The sequence below is a fragment of the Phaethon lepturus genome, unplaced genomic scaffold (assembly GCF_000687285.1).
Source record: "Phaethon lepturus isolate BGI_N335 unplaced genomic scaffold, ASM68728v1 scaffold14322, whole genome shotgun sequence".
Lineage (NCBI taxonomy): Eukaryota > Metazoa > Chordata > Aves > Phaethontiformes > Phaethontidae > Phaethon > Phaethon lepturus.
In genome coordinates this window covers 2,278-20,116 of record NW_010525665.1, presented here as the reverse complement: position 1 = coordinate 20,116, position 17,839 = coordinate 2,278, and the positions used below count along the sequence as shown (strand labels likewise).

Here is a 17,839-nt window from a genome sequence, read left to right as displayed (position 1 = left end):
GATGGCTTGGATTATTGGATAAGACACAGGAGATTGGGAAAGGACTAGGCACAGTTATGGACAATGTAATCTCTTGAAAGTGAGAAATCATTTCAGTTTCACATTGAAAGACTTGAAATCTAGAATCTAATTCACTACCCCTTCTTAATATCAGAATTATGTAGGTGGAGAATAGACTAAAAATATAAAGAGGCAAAGTGTGGAAAAGTAGCATGTTACAGCAAGAGAAGACCACATAATTATCTGCATGTTCTACTTCACTGAATGTGTCTGACAGAACTTTGCTTTACGGAACAAATTGTTGCTGCATATCTGGTCATGCTAAATAAGATCCAGCTATCAGCTAGAGATTTATGGAGGGCTACGGTCCTAGGCACAGGCTGTCCTTCCTCTGTTTTGCCTCCAGTGTCCTCCCTGGGTAAAAGCTGTTGGCTCAATATCTTTTAGGAAGACCTATGAAGTTTCCTTTCCCTTTGAGCCCAGATAAGAGTAAGGTATAGTCTGCTTTGTGTTTAATATGAAATGTTGATGTATTGAGTCAAAACATAATGCTTGGTAAGTTGTACTTCAAGATATATTCTTCAAATTTAATTTTACCTGAGGAAATGTGACCTTTACTTCCACCCTGTGCTATTTATGTTGATTTTTCCTCAAGTGAGTAAAACAGCAATGTACAGCCTGCCTTTACCTATACATCAATCTTACTTGAAATGTGGGGGGCAAGAAAGAAAGGACGGACAACAGACATGTTGGAAAAACTTTATTTTGCTTACCATGCTCTGACTTTGCTTTCAATAGTAAGTCAAGGTTAAACTGTGGTTGATTGTAGTTCTTTTTTCTTTACAGAAGCAGATTCACGAATGGAATTTTACAGCTTCTTCCATTAGGGGAATAAGGTTGGTATGTTAGAAAACAGTTGGGGTTTTGTTCAAGTTTTCATTTCCCTGGATTCAGCCTTAAATCTCTGCTTTGCATCGCCTATTATGAAATTGCCTATATTGTTCCGTCCAACCTGCCTTGAAATGTCAACACAGAGGAGTTTGGCTTTCCATGCATGGGCAGAGCTGTACACTTCTCATAGGAACAATCATCTAAGGCGGGGGTATGGGTGTGTGTATTTTCTGGTGGACTTCCCTGTTTTCAAATTTGTACCTGCTTTTTGTATATTTTTCTGATTTTTTCAGTGAATTTATTGCCATCTCTGCATGCAAAAACATGGAGGGCAGAAGGAAGGAAGAGCCCTTAGCTATTCTTGCTTCCTTCCATAAGTGAAAGAGCAGTTTGTCTGTTTTTCTTTAACAAAAGGAAACCATGGTATCTGTTTTCTGTTTGGAATTTAGAAACACTTCTGATATGGCTCTATCTAAAAACCTACTAGCTAAACCTTGGATTATTAGAGAAGTGTTAAATGAGGCATGAACATAGCTTGTGCTAAGGAAAGAATTCTTGAATTCTGGAGGAATTCTGGAGGAATTCTGAAGGAATAGCTGGAAGGAGACAGCTATTCTCAAGGACTAGCCTTTAAATAGTTAAAGTAGTTCAATTTTGTGATGCCTAGATCAGTGGAAACACTAGTCACAAGTAAATGGGTCCAAACATTAGATCTGAATATTGTATAGAAAGAACAGGATTTTTCAGAGAATGGAAAGGATAGAAAAGAATCACATTTGGTGTTAACAACTGCAAAATACATGACTACATTTAGAAGCTAGCTTAAGATATATAAGTTGGGATACTTCACTGCCAGAAAGGGGAGAGGCAGAGCACCAGGACAGAAAACAAAATGAAACCTAACTGTACGCCTGGTAGTGTGTCTATGGCATTCTTACTCTCTGTCTGTGTTATGAGGCTGTAGCTAAGAACCAGAGAAGCCATAAGCACAGGGAACACAAGGCGGGCTTTTGCCTTCTGTCTGTGTTTGTGAGTCACTAGGTTGGTGGATCTGGCCTTTCTAGGGATGTAAATGGCTGGGGTCGCTTGTGTGACTGCATAAGCTTAAGCGCTTGAAAAAGCTTCTGATTCAAGTACAAGCATAAATTCAAATACCTAATGAGTTCTATAGTTCTCAAAGTAGAGGGCTTCTGGGCTGTGGTTTTGACCCATAAGCACCTAAGGTTTAGGTCCCAAGTTTATCTTCTCTGAACTTGTGTAATTTGTGTAAGCAAATAAGCTCAGTGAAAAAGTTTTTCTCTGAATAAGCTGAGTGGTGATTCCTACGAAATCCTACGGATGTGGATTTCAACATAGTTTCTACCATAACTTCAGTATTTTCTTCTCAAAGAAGCAGGTTTTGGTTTAAATTAATTTGATGTGATATTTTATTCTACTGCTCCAATGCAATGTGAGTGGATGTGAAGTCATTACTGAAGCCTGTGGAGCTGACTGAGCATAACTCAGCATAACGTTTCTGAAACATAATAATTACCTTCAGTCAACGCATTGCACAGACATTAGTCTTTGAGAACGATAATTTTTAATTAAATGGAAGCAAACCATTAATTTGCTTTGATTCTTAATCACTGCTGGGGATTACAAAGCTCAAAGAGGCAATCTTTTTAAACTTAGTGGAATTAGATGTTAGATGTGACAGCTTACAATTGCTATACATTTGAAATTGCTATAGTTTTACTAAAAAAAAAATTAGTGGTCTCAGTTAACTTATACTCTGTCAAAACCCTTAACTTGTATTTATTCTAACCAGCTCATCTTATATAACATATGTGTTAAACTGTTTATAATACAGTATTATAATACAGTATAATACAGTATTGTTACTTAGACACTGTCTTGTCTTATGTTTGCCCTTGGAAGAATCAGTCTTGTCAGGTAAGTGTTAATCTGCCTTGCTAGACTAGAAATTGGTGTACCGCAACAAAGCTACAGAATGGCATAATGTATTTTCACATATTTCTGAAAAAATTGTCTGGCAAAATTCTAGATTTTTGGAACATTTGTTCATGTAGCCCTTAATGATGCTACAGCAAGTTTTTCTTGCAACATTCTGCAACTTTACTATAGTCTACTGTCATGTATTTTAACTAACTGGCTCAACAGAGGCTAAGCAAAATCTGAGAGTTTGACTAAACAGATCAGGCAAGAATCTAATCAATTTTATTAATTTAATGTGCAAAAATTATGAGCATACTTTAACAAGCATAACAGCGTGACATTTATGTAGAATAATACTGAAATGTAAGTGTTTGGAATAAGAGATTAATTCATAGATTTACTTTCTTATTGATACTATGTTTTATGGTCTCTTCACTTTCCACTTCAGTGCATTTAGATGCGATACATATGACACTGGCAAGACACAATATGCAATAAATAATCATTTTGTCAGAATTATTGCTGCAGTTTCTAGTAAATATTGATTATCCCGAAACTTGTTTATCAGTATTAAAGCCATGAAAAGTATATACTGTGAAGGATCTGCTACACTGTAGGTATCTCCCAGTTCAGTTTTACTGTAGGAGTAATGGAATTATAAAAACCAGAAGTAGTTGTCAAGCTTAAAAGAAAGGTTTGCTAGATTAATGTCAAAGAAATTAACTTTCTATAGAGGTGCCATCAAATACCAAGAAGTTGGACAGAACTGTGTAAAAATGGAAGGGGAAATGAACAACAAACCAGCCTCAAACCACTTCAGATAAACAAGTATTTCACCAAAGTAAGCAGTAGCTTAATCATTTATCAAATTGGAGATGGGATTATAGAATATATAAATAAACTCAAAGCTTCTAATTGTAAGGAAAATAAATATAATTGCATACTGCTTCTCTGAGGTAATTAACCATGAAAAACATGTTTGCAAAGTGTTTGTAATTCAGAAAAATTAACTCCTCCTTGCTCTATTTCTTCTAATAGTTACATCCAAAATAATATTTTCTTAATGTGAATTTTATAGCATTTCCAAGTTTGATGAACGATGTTGTTTTCTTTATGTCCATGACAACTCTGACGACTTTCAAATCTACTTTTCTACAGAAAACCAATGTAGTAGGTGAGTTCCGTTTATGTGGGTATTGCATGTGAGATCTATGTCCTAAATAGAATTGATTTCCTAAAGATTGAAAGCTGACATTTTTGCTTGAGAAATTAGTTATTTTTTCACTTCCATTTTTTCTTGATGAAGAAGCAATGAGCTAAACTCATTGATGTTTAAGGTGATGGGAGCAACATCCCGTTACACTTGTTGGCTGATTCTGATCTGTTTACCTACAAGTCATTAGGTCTGAGAGGCTTAAGCAGCTTATTCTAATTTATAACTATTATCATCTTTTTCTGTGTCTTGGCCATGTCATATAAGGTACTATGTTGGTTCAGATTCCCTTATGTACCTGATCAGTTTGATTTAAGTAAGAGCAACTAGATGTAATAGAAATTTCTAGCTTGCATTGTCACAGCTACCTGTTACGGTTTGCGCCTGTATTCAAATATTTCCCGATGATCTGTTGTTGCTAAACAATCAGCATGCTAACAGAATTTTAGGCCTAAATCTTTGCAGACCAAATTCTTTCTGGGGACTGATACTTGGTATATAAACCTTCTGAATGAAGTAGGAGTGATGTGTTAATACACTTAGTATTTGGGGGTCAGTGGTATATTTATTTTTCTTGCAATAATTATTATTTGTGTGTTATATGGAATAAATTCAGGTTAAAGAAAATTATTAGCTCTGCAAAGTGCAGTTCATGAAAGATAGGAAACACTGAAATTAATGTTACCTGCTCAGCCTTAATTTGGCATCACAATTTGTGTGTTACAAAACATAATCACATTTTTATGCCTTATTCAGTGCACAACAGGAGCCTGTTCTAGAGATATGTGTCTATTAGACAGTGAAAGAGATGTGAATGTTTTATAATAATTTTTAATAATTGTAACCATTTGTTATGGGATTTGTAAAAAAGTGAGTTGCTCAGGCAGGAAACTGCAGGAAAAGATGGTCTTGTACTTAAGGATGTCTATCCCAGAGAACTAGGTGAAATGAGTTAAAACTTTTTTTTTTAACATAAAACATGATATTACTTTTATGTTCTTGGCTTTCTGGATGCCTGACTAGAAACCGCAAAATCTGATTTTCAGAAATACTGAGTAATCACACTTGCAATCAAAGTCCATAGAAACGTTTAAATTAAACTGAAGGTTAAATTTAAGAACTCTCATCACTACACAGAAGGAGAACCACCCAATATGATGTCACAAATTTAGCACTGCTGAATGGAACCATTGAAAATCAATACTTCATTTTTTAATATCTCAACTTTTTCTCTAATTACATTTGTAAAGAGAAGACCATGCTAAGCACTTTCTATCAGTGTACAGCAAAAATATTTGAGTTGGATCTACCAAGATTTTACTACGCAGTTACAATAATAAGCAAGTATTGGGTTCTGCTACAGCAAATAAAATAATTTTAGAAATAATTAGGAAATAATTAGGCTGTGAGTTTGATGTTCTTCCTCATTTAAAATAGGATAAATATGGAGAACGTAAGTAATGAAAGAAACCTATGAACATACTGGTGAGTTTATTAGCTTGAAAGCAAAGCCCACCTTACAAAGAATCTGTTTAATCTCCTTCCAAAAGGATATTTTTCCTTGATCCTGTGCTATTTATTGCTTTTTTAGATTCTGTGGGTTGGTGAAAGAAATTTTGTCTGATGCAGTTGGCAGTACTTTGGAATTAGAAGGAGAAATAGATGGAGACACATTGGAGGTATGTCACAGATAAAAGATTCAAGAACTCTGAAACTTGTTCTCCATCTTCCCTGCACTTTCATATCAGTATGCTAGAAAGATAATAAATAGCATTTAAACTCCTTAATTGTATATGAAATTTCGACTACAAAACTATTTGTACACGAGTTGCATTAATTTGAAAAAACCCACAATTTTAATCAAGTGAGACTGTTACTACTGTAAACTGTATAAATCCCTAATGAAGGGTGTTACTGATCTTGTATTTATGTTGCAAACAATCTATAGGTGAGAATCATCTGATATCAGCTGGTTTAAGTGGATGAAAAAGATAAGATATTAAATAAATACTAGGAAAAGCCATTTAGCAAAGGGACTTCAGTTTTTCTAGCTGGTACCTGATGCTATTACTATTCCAGGTAATTTCATTTGACAAGCTTTTTCTGTCACAGAGATTTGCAGATATTTAGGATCAAATTATCTATTGTGCTTTTTACTTATTACTGAAACATCCATGTTAGGACCTAGTAGCTGTAGACTTTCTTTATAATCAGTACAGGGGGAAAAAAAAAACAAACCCAAACTTGGAAAGGGTTATTGACATTTTATGTGGTCTTAGGTTAGGGTAGATGAATCCATGTCTTCGTAAGACACACTGCCTTGTAGCAAATGTCCGGATTTGCAGCACTAAATGCATATCCTGTACTTCTGTTTATTTGGCTTGAAATCTGAAAAGCCATCATAAGGTTGTAACTTTTATTTGTCTTCAGGCAAATTCAGTCAATCCAATTAATGAGTGAAAAAAACATGCTGTGGTCTGTTTGAGCTGGGTATCTTTCTTACCGTGTCTCATTCCAGCAATTCTCTTAGGTTTATGATTCAGAGCTGCTCTTAAATGAACCTTTTGTAGTGCCTGTGGTTTCAGAAGAGGGTTAAGAAAGTAGAAGACCCTCTACTGTACCGTTGAATGTAATTGTGTATGGTTGGGAATATGAGTTTTTGCACTGAAGTTTGTGCATAGTTGCCACAGAATTCTCTCCTTAAGTGAAAAGGACAAGATAAGCACATCTCTTAAGCCCAGCTTAATACATACATCTGTGGTCTTGGCATAGGATCAGAGCTTTGCCATGGCACAGTATTATCTATAGCTGCAGATTTTACATTGCCTACTTACATACTTAGGTAATAGCATAGCAGACACTTAATATCTTTCTGCAGCCTGAGATCTTGCATTTAAGAAGAGACAACATGGAAAATGCAGCTTTGTGTGGACTTGACAAGCACAGAGAAAGCAGAAGTTCTTACTGTTAATAAAACAACTGTTTATATTTGGGGAAGAGGAAGAAATAACCTTGAGCACAGTTTGGGGGAAGAAAGTCTGATTTCAGTCAGAATTCTTATGAGAACGTTGTCCCAAGGTGTTGTATGTTTTGGATTGTGGTTTATTTGAAAACAACTACAGTTTGGTTCTACAGCTAACAAGGATTTGGAAGGAGAGTGAGTGTGGCAGTCCTTTCTACCGTAGGGTATTCTCTTCCGGATATTGATATTGAAGAAGTTCCTATCACTTTAAGAGTACCTGCTGTACCTCAAATAAGATATCCTAGAGATCAGACTCTGCCCTACCACGTTCATACAGAAGGTCAGCTATGAACACTTGTTTACTCATACCTAATGCTTGAATTGCACATCCAGTGGATCACATTTGCAGACTTTTGGCAACTAGCAGTGATTTATTCAATCTTTATAGCTGATAGAAGGAGAGAAGGCAAATGTAAAGTGGGATCAAGTATATACAAGTCAATTAAACTGTCTATTAACTGGCATTGAATTATAAATCTCAACGATTTTCATGTGTTGTGGGACGCAGGGAACACAAGTTTCTCCACAGTAATTATAGAGCTGGCTTAGAACCAGTCTGTTGCAGATAGGGTTGCTGTCAATCTTAAATTCTGCAATGTGACTGCTGTCTTTTTTCTGCACAGCTTTATGTCACATGATAGGTGTGAAAGCTGGATATGCTCCTACCAAAGAACCTGACAAGTTTTACATATGGCGTTTTGGGTCAATTATGCCTATCATATAACAAGATTATGTTATGAACCGTGAAGTGCTGTAACACGGAAAGTGGAACTGTACTAAAGCTGTGCTAACTCAAGTTTAGTTCCACTGAGCAGAATATGCTGTTAGGATAAACGACAGACGTTTTTTCTTTAGCACCTTCCGTACAGCAGCATGAAACTTGCCATCTTCGCTGAGGTGAAGGGGGGGGCATGTCAGTGACAGATGAACATTGCAAAACCAGAGCTGCAGTACAAACGGGGAAGATACTTCAACGAAATAGATCTCAAGGCTGCATTCTGTATGAGAGAGTCTTACTGGATAAAGCAGAAAAAGTGGTCATTGGCAAAAATGTTAATAGTTATGGCCATTGTAAAAAGGTTTGGGTTTTTTTTTTAATAGAGAATTCCTGTGAAGCCACAGAGAATACCCTGCAGTTTTCCCATATGGGACATCCTCTTGAATTTGGGAAGATACTAGGGGAGGTCTGTGTACTGCTGACAATATCTGAGGCTATGAAACTGTCCAATTCCTGTCTTAACTCTTTGCAAAAGTACTTTTTCAATACCTTTTATCAGTTCCCTGATGTAAATTCTGTAAGAATTCTTCTTCTGTAAGAAATTTGGTTTTATTTAGTGTCTGGGATGTATTTCATTTAGCATCACTCATCAAAGGGCTTTTTCACTGACCTTTATATCAGGACAGCTCTGTGATAAGATCACCATATGGGACAAGACCGTGAAGTGGCGTAAATTCATAGAATCAGAGTATAGTTTGGGTTGGAAGGGACTTTTAAAGGTCATCTACTCCAACCGCCCTGTAACGAGCAGGGACATCTTCAACTAGATTAGTGTAGCTTTACTGAAGTCTGTGAACCAGCAGTGACTTATTCAGCTGGCTGTATGACCCAGCATGTTTCAGCAGCAGTGGAAACCACCACTTCATATATTTAATCATTCTCTGAGAAGATGAAAATCCACCAGCTTTGGTGGATGAAAAGCTGGACATGAGCCAGCAATGTGCAGTAGCACTAGTCCTGCATCCAGCTCTGGAGCCCTCAGCACAGGAAAGATGTGGACCTGTTAGAGCAGGTCCACAGGAGGGCCACCAAAATGGTCAGAGGGATGGAACACCTCTCCTGTGAGGACAGGCTGAGAGAGTTGGGGTTGTTCTGCCTGGAGAAGAGAAGGCTCCGGGGAGACCTTATGGCAGCCTCCCAATACTTAAAGGGGGCTTATAAGAAAGATGGGGACAGACTTTTTAGCAGGGCCTGTAGCGATAGGACAAGGGGTAATGGTTGTAAACTAAAAGAGGGTAGATTCAGACTAAATTTAAGGAAATTGTTCACGATGAGGGTGGTGAAAGACTGGCACAGGTTGCCCGGAGAGGTGGTAGATGCCCCATCCCTGGAAACCTTCAAGGTCAGGCTGGATGGGACTCTGAGCAACCTGATGTAGTTAAAGATGTCCCTGCTCACTGCAGGGAGGTTGGAATAGATGGCCTTTACAGGTCCCTTCCAACCCAAACTATTCTCTGATTCTATGATTCTAAAATAAGCATTTTTTTTTTGCCTTTTGGAAAAGCTCATAATGAGGGGAATATGTCAGAAATTAATTTTGTTGTGGCTAAGCTCAAATGAGAGCTTAGGGTCTTAAAACGGTGTCCACCCGCTGTAATGAGAATGACACTTTTATCTATTTATTAAACCATTGGTTTCAAAATTACAGTTTATGTTCCATACATTTACATGTTCTGAAGGCTCTGTCAGTAATTTTTAGAGATAACACCTGAATGTGTTATTTTGACAGCAGTGTTTAATTAAATTTGGTTTAATGCTGTGTTCCTTGTTTGGGTGAATGCATTTGGAAGTTGGTTGGGGAAGATTGTTTAGTGAAGCAAGTAACAGAAATTTTACAAGTTGTATAATGCACTGGGCCGGTTGGTAACTTACTGTGCTACAGCTGTACTGCAGTAACTACTCTGTCCTGTACTAACTCAGTATAGTACATAACTGTTGTTAAAGCTCTCTGTAATGTCAAATGTTAATGATAACAATTTCTGTGCTGCTTTGTTTATCTTTTCTGCTTGCAGTATGAATATGATTATGATGAGAATGGTGACAGGGTAGTTCTAGGGAAAGGTACTTATGGAATAGTTTATGCTGGAAGAGACCTTAGCAATCAGGTCCGAATAGCCATCAAAGAAATACCCGAGAAAGACAGCAGGTAAGACCTAGCTTATTGTTATATATATATACATTGCTAATGAAACTGCAGTTGTTTGCTGAAAACTTTGCTTCTCTTAGCACGTATTCCTATGTGGTTAGTTTATAAAATCCCAGTATACTAAAATTCAATTGTTATTTCCCGCTAGTATTCAACAGTACCCTTTTGAGAATGACTTCTTTTTTTTGAAACATACATGATATATATAATAAATAATATAGTTTGATAATCTATATGTATATCATTAATTCTAGAATCAGACATATTTTGGTTTTAAGTTGCAGTTGTATCTCATTTGTATTATTTTTGGGGAGGCAAAAAAACATAAAAGGAGTTTCGAAGGCAAAGACAGTACTATATAATGATACAGAGGAAAGGCATGTATAAATTCTTTGAGGGCATGTTTCTCCTTCAGGGTTCCTCTGAGATCTACCTCTCTACTTTTTCTGAATAGGCAGCCAGTCACACTGCATTTGAAGGTCATGGACAAGATGTTTGCTGAGAATTGGACCAGTGTCACCAAAATCCATTCTGTTTGCAAACTTGCATTTAAGTGTAGCCTAGAACATCCTCCTGCATCGTGAGATACTCCTTGATTTTTTTTTTGTTTGTTTGTTTTTAATAGGTATTCTCAACCTCTTCATGAAGAAATAGCACTGCATAAATATTTAAAGCATCGGAACATTGTCCAGTATCTTGGATCTGTTTCAGAAGATGGATACATTAAGATTTTTATGGAGCAGGTGCCAGGAGGTTTGTATCATTCTGAGCTTAGTCTCTGAAATCAGAAGCAGTTTGGAGTCTAAACTTAGTGAAAACAAATAGATGTGCACTTAGTATGTTTGTGCACTGTGTGTGGCTTTTCCGTTCAGACATTAACTACAGGTGGCATTCTACTCATATAAAGAACAGATTTGAAATGTACAGGACCCAGTACCTTCTCCTCTTTCTGTAATAATTATAAATCTAGAGAAAAATAATTTAAAGTATTTGGTGTCAAATATTTATGTGCTATAAAATAGTGGAGTTAGATCTGTATAGTCCATTTAGCCTGAGCATCTGAATGATAACTGGAGCTTTGATGATAAGCTTCTGTTGAGCAGTTAAGTATTATTTTGTAACTGAGCAATTAAGTAGTATTTTGTAAGTGCTATATACAAAGCACTGCTATTTCCTAGGTAGGTTAGAGATAAAAGTTATATGCTTCCCTCGCTCATAATTTTCAGTTTTGCTTCTCTAGCCTTCTCTACATTTTAAGATGTGAAGTCCCTTTTTACTCTTTGTAGGTTATATTTCTGTCTCCCTTTTGCTATTTGCTCTTCAGTGTCAAGTATATGTCAGAATGAGTGTTAAATCCTTGTATAAATATAATTTGCAAAATAAAAACAGAAATAAGAAAACCAGGAAAAAAAGTTCAGGTTTTCTAGGGAAGGTCCAGACACAAACATTCAAAGTGTAATTAAACACATCTGGGGCATAGGGAAGTTCATTATTTTTTGAATTCCCATGACCTTCTCACCTGAAAACTGAGACATTCTGACATGTATGATGCATGCAGATGTGATGAGTTTACACCAACACTTCCACTTGTTTTCCTGCACTTGTTAAAAGCATCAACTGATGTTGTTTACATACCTTTTTTTTTCCTGTTCCTATATGCACAGTAGAGTATGCTGTGTTTAGTTGCCAATGTCAATATTATTGAACCAATTCAGGTATTTTAAACTCTGCAGACAGTCTTAAAAAGGAACCAACTGTTCAGATGATGCAAGATTCTTTGAGGAAACTTGACTTTAGAAAGTTTTTGGTGTGGACTGAAAATCCCTTTCACTGAATTTGTCTGGCATTAAGTAGACCCACTGCACTTCGTTTATTATGAGCAGAAAGAGCAAAACTGTCTTTATTTTTCTTCATGCTTAAAATATTTGTGTCATTTAAAAAAAAGATTAGATTTGTTAGAAGCAGGGGAAGTGTGGATGACCTATCTCCTGCTCTGAACATCCATTACTTGATTTCTTTCAGGAGCTTTCTTTCCTCTGTCTCTGAATATTTGCAGAAGTTAATCCTATATTTGCAAGCAAAGGACTCTTTCCTTTTTTCACCTCCCCGCCTCAAATAAATCAGCTTTTCTTTGCCGTTGCATATGGTTCATGATGTATAGTGTATAATAACATACAGTGTTACCTGGTCTTTATTTCATTAAGGGCTAAATGGTTGCTAGCCCTAGTCTCAACAGTTGTTAGACTGAGGTGAGGAGGTGCATCCAGCCCTGTCATAACATTTATTCCTGTCATGGAAGTGGAAGCTGAGCTTGCAAGAAAGAAATAGCCAGTCAAAAACAGCAGCAAATAATTTGCTTTGAGGGATCTAGAAAGCATTTTGCTTAATTATAGGTCCTGCATTTCTCTTGTATTAGGATATAGAGCAAAGTTGTAATCCAGACTTAAATGTTTCATGTTAATTTGGGTATTTTGCTATCTTGATGCACTTTCTTCTTAACTTGTTAGGCAGCCTCTCAGCTCTCCTAAGATCTAAGTGGGGCCCAATGAAAGAACCTACAATTAAATTTTACACCAAGCAGATTCTGGAAGGCCTTAAGTATCTCCATGAGAACCAGATTGTACACAGAGATATAAAGGTAAATTTTATCTTATTTAATTCAGTTAGTTTTACTCTAACCTGAAGTAGAATTTTTAATAGAATTTCATGGAAGCTTAAACCAAAAGGAAAGAATAAAACCTCTTCTCCCTGGTGCTCCTGGAAAATTCCTTTGTAGAAAGGTATATTACAGAGATAACCACAAACTTGAAGGAGTATTGAGATTGAGATTTGGATCTGTACTCATCTGTCTCCCCTCCTTGCTCCCTCTCTCTCTTTCTCATCCAAACCACAGGGCGATAATGTTTTGGTGAACACCTATAGTGGTGTGGTAAAGATATCTGATTTCGGTACTTCCAAACGGCTGGCAGGAATCAATCCATGCACTGAAACATTTACAGGTAAGACTAATTTAGCAGAGTTTGTAAAGGTTTTTGTGATAGCTTTAGATAGAGTTAGAGCCAAGAGGCTCTTTGGATTTGTGATGGAAACATGATAAGGTCTCTATTTTCAGGGAAGAGTGAATAGGAGTGTGGTCACCAAAAACACAGGCTTGCTATCTCCCCCCCCCGCCCCCTTTTCTTACTTTTTTTTAAAAAAGTACTTTTCTTCCTTTTTTTTAAACTTCTTAAATGTGATGGGGTAGTAGTTTCTCTTCTAAGTGTTTCTCATTAAGTAGCAATTGATTTGTTGCTATTACACCTGCAAATATTTGAATACAGCAACTTTTAAATTTAATAATCTTGCTATCAGTAACTCATGCATGCACACTTTCTTAAGTATGTCTAAAAGTGCAGAAAACCAAACACAAACTTATAAATTCTTTCAGTTTTGAGGCATTAATTATAAAACCCAACCAACTGGCTAACTTGGTGTTATCAGCACTAAAAAGAACAGTTTACATGAAAATACTAGGCTGATACGTTACAGAAAAACTTTCTTATACAACAAGGTAGTAAAACCTTGCAATATTCAGGGAAAACAAAACTTGCTGAGTAACAGCTGAAACTCCAGATGGAAAAATGAAGATACGGTCACATAATTACTCCATTCCTTTACCAGTGGAGAAATAGGTAACATGATGTTTTCCCTTGTTATATGGCCATATGCATAGGCTGATAATCACAAATCACAAGCCTCATCCTGGCCTGCAGTTTCAGTAAGTGGTACACAGACACAGTCATCAGTCATGTGTGTGTAAGACAGAAGAGAACAAGCTCCATTTAAGTTACAATCAAAGCCTCCCATTACCTGTCTGGTGGTGAGTCTGCAGTTCCTCCAGCTTTCTCACAAAGGAAGCCATGAAAATAAAATTATGAAGGTTCTGAAATAACTTACCTTTCTAAGCTTTTTTTACTCATATTAGCAAAGCTTGTAAATTGGAAACTGGCCCAAATATTACATCATGTTCTGAACACGACATATGGTGTCTGCATCAATATCTCATGAGATCAACATCTCCTCAGGTGCAGTCATTTGAAACAAACCTACTTCCTGCAAAGCTTTAAAGATTTTAGTTAGAATCAAATTAAGTTAAGTTAGGAGTTCTTTAAAGAGAAGGAAAAAAAAAACCCCTTATTTGTCCAGTTTGGAATCATAAATGCAGCATTTGAATGTTTTGTTTAAATGAAGAGCTACAAGAAGCATTCTCTTCGTTTTATAGATGCTACCACAGGTAGATACATAAATGACAGTATGTCTGAACAGAGCTAGTTAAATGCTGGTGTCTGAAGAATTCCTTTAAGGAGTTTCACCGTTTTCCAAACAAATTAGTCAATAAATAATTTTTTCATTAATCATCTTGCTTATGCAACTGGATGAATAATTCTGAAATATGTACAGGTGTCTTGTGGTATCTGGAAAAGAATATTTTCAGGTTTTGCCTGCAATGTTTATCCTTGCCATTTTTTAAACTGGTTCATTGCAGTTATACTCCATGGGAAAGAGATGCACTGCCACGTGGTGTGGTGTATAGCTATACTGCGCTTCTCATTTCTGCAGGATCTTTTGGAAACTTTTAAGTATATAAACAGGTTCAGAAAGGTAACAGATGAAGTCAGGGAAGAAGATCCTTTTGTGGCTATTAAAAGTGATAGTCCAAAATTGAATTTTGGCCCAGAAAGTCACTATTATAGCTGATTGCTATTATGTCTGGAACAGTTACTAGAGGAAAATCACTCTGTCTTTGCCTGTGTTTTACATACCTTTTAGTGTGTAGCATCTTTAGCAAATGGTTGTTATTAGAAATGATATACAGAGAAATAGTATCTGAAAAAAAATCACTGTACTGTAATAAAAGGAGTTAAATCTTTCCTTGCGCCCTTCTTTGTTCTCTTGCACGTTGTCTGCCCTGCTTGTGCCTCAGAGGTATAATTTACCATGAGAATAAATATTTTACTTAAGTTATAGTTTTGGATTTAAAATCATAAGCAGGTAGCTATAGCCCAGAGGGTTTTAAAAGCCCTTATAATTTGTTTTGTTCCTCAACTTAGTACATAAACTCTGCAAATTTTAGGCATTAAGTAATACAATCACATGATTGAAGAATCAGACTTCTAGTGGTTTAAACATTATATCCCTCCATTTGGACATGGAGCCTGAGGGCAAAGCTGTGGCTTGAACTTTTGTTCTACAGCAGTCACATTTAATGAACATAGTAATATCCAATCCATTGTATCTTCACCAGATGTCCTTTACTTAATAGTTCACAGACTCACCACAGTGTAATTTTATTGCATTCTTAAGAAGAAAAATAATTTAATTTAAAGATGTCATAACAGAGCTGGTAGGAATTCATGCGGAGAAAGTACCGTAGCGTTTGAAACACTTGGAACATCTGTAGATTTCTGTTGTTGGTGTGGACTGTCTTCCTGTAAAGACCTCTTGCTAACTGTGCTAGTATATGGTTGAATATCAGTCATTCCAAATGGACCATCTTTTATTTCATTTTTATAGTTCCTTTTGTTTATCAGTATTATAACTAGTATTACAGTCAGATTGTCTACAGGCAAACTCTAGAGGCATTCAGATTCATCTGTTAAGGGCCGACTGTAGGCTTAGGCAGGATCTTAATTTGGCAACATGTATAATTTTAAAAGTTTGAATAGATTATTTTTTTCTTTTTTGCTGACCTTGGATATCAGAAATCCTAAGCACATCCAAAATACTTCCTGGAATTGCAGTTTTTGATGGGTTCCCTTATATTTTTAGTTATTGTGTAATTGATTTACCTTGATTACAACCTTGATTGTTTTTGTGTAAAACTGGAGATTGTTTTTTAAAAACATTCGTATCTTTATTATCTTATATTTACAAAAATAGCTTCTTTTCAAACTAACTTTTTGAAATTCCCTGTCACTGGTGTTCTCGTTATAGGGGTAAACATATGAAAAGTTATTCTCATAAAGACTATCTGTCACTTTGCAGGTTTTCATCACAATTTAGTGTCTGCAAAAATTGTTTGACATAATTTTACATTCTGAGGAAGCATTTGGATTATGTGGTGAATATACTTTCAGCAGTTTGAAGCCTTTTATTAGAAAGCGGGGGGGAAGATAGTATCTGTCTAGTTTTCAGTGCTGATATGAGAAATCAAATATTTTGGCTATACAGGTTGCATGTGACAATTTTTGGCTTGCTTAGTGATGTGTTAATTTTCTTCAATTAGAATAAAGACTGTAACACTTGACTGTTCTTTTTATCCTGACTAGGAACCTTGCAGTACATGGCTCCAGAAATCATCGATAAAGGACCACGAGGATACGGTGCACCAGCTGATATCTGGTCACTAGGTTGTACCATTATTGAAATGGCAACAGGCAAACCTCCATTTCATGAACTAGGGGAGCCTCAAGCAGCAATGTTTAAAGTAAATACAGCTTTTTTGCTATAGAGTTTATGAATTTTCAAATACAAACTTAATTTTTAATATTCATTTAATTGGTAATAACCTTTTGTTAAATATGGTGTTTTGCAGCAAAGCCACAGTCTGACCGGTGTTCTTAACTCTCACTGAAGGATCCTTCCTTGTTCTAAGCTGTATTGCTCTAGGGGGTAATTTATTTTTGTGCTGGAAATAGGTCATGACTCAGAGCAGCAACCTGAAAAATGAGTGAAGTCTTATGAAAACTAATATTCTCCATCCTCTTACTTCTATCATCTCCTGTTCTTGGTTTATGATTTCCTTCTTGGCAACCAGTCTTTTCAATAATGACAACCAAGTTATTTTGACTCCTTTTATAAGGCTTCTGCCTGGAGTATCTGTTTGCCTTGTCTTTCGAAGTCCCAGTCTCTGCAACATGGTAGGAAGCTATGGTGGAAGGGGGTGGGACGCTAACTTTCCAGGATTTCTGGTATGTACTCAAGGAGTAAAATACTCTGTATTTTACATCCTAAGTCATTTGGATCAAAGCTACCTCCTCGGTAAGCTGTTGCCTCTAGTAATTTGTTTCTCTTAGTTGTATCTTTTCAAATACACAGATTAACACTTGTGAAGAGAATGCTTCAGATTTGAAAAAAAGTTACTTGTTCTAACTCTAAAACTAGAGTAAAAGTGTAGTGTAAAAGCTATGATGTGATAATGTGTCAAGTATGCAGACTGAAATTTTTGGTTCTTTCACTGGCTTGCAGTAGACCTTTAGTAAAGTACTTAAGTTTTCACTACTGCTTCAGAGTCCTCATTCTTATAATGGAAAAAATGTCATGTCCATAACCCAGCAAGCTGCTTTAAATTATCAGTATTGTTAATTCTTTTGCATATGTGGTTGAAAATCACTGTGTGAGCATTAGTATAATTATTAATGGAACGATGGTAGCAAAATCAGATCTTTATCAATAAGTATAGTAAGCTGGGCTGCAATTCATACTAGATCTGTGAGTTGTCCCACGCAGTATAGCTAAAAGGCAAAGAAAGGTATGGTTATGGGTTTTTACATAGTTATTTCAACAGTATAATATGTCACCTTGGTGCTGTCAACTTGTGACGCTACCTCAAAAGAAGCTGCCTGGGTGAACATGGTGTTCACTAAAGCTTTCCAGAGGGAGCCATGGAAAGAGACTTTTTTCCACATTGCTGTAAATATCAGATATGGTTCTGTCAGCAGATGCCTTTTCATCTTGTGTATCTAGCATGCAGCTGAACTGTTCAGTGAGTTACATGACTTATTTTTCAGCACAGTTTATTGAACTGTCAGAAAGTGCTGGTTCAGCTCTGGGTGCTTGATGAGCTCTGCGGAGGCTCATGAGGTGAGCTCT

At 36.4% G+C, this 17,839-nt stretch overlaps 1 protein-coding gene across 1 annotated transcript in view; it reads left to right on the top strand.

Moving 5' to 3' along the window:
• Positions 1-16,454, top strand: part of LOC104617500 (mitogen-activated protein kinase kinase kinase 15) — a gene marked incomplete at its 3' end in the record, with an annotated part of 47,089 nt that extends 30,635 nt beyond the window's left edge. Inside the window, exons 12-19 of the mRNA XM_010282835.1 lie at positions 847-896; positions 3,908-4,003; positions 5,634-5,721; positions 9,855-9,988; positions 10,614-10,741; positions 12,496-12,626; positions 12,882-12,987; positions 16,297-16,454. Of these exons, the coding sequence (XP_010281137.1) occupies positions 847-896; positions 3,908-4,003; positions 5,634-5,721; positions 9,855-9,988; positions 10,614-10,741; positions 12,496-12,626; positions 12,882-12,987; positions 16,297-16,454 (891 nt within the window). The remainder of the gene's footprint in view (positions 1-846; positions 897-3,907; positions 4,004-5,633; positions 5,722-9,854; positions 9,989-10,613; positions 10,742-12,495; positions 12,627-12,881; positions 12,988-16,296) is intronic.
• Positions 16,455-17,839: the final 1,385 nt, after the last annotated feature.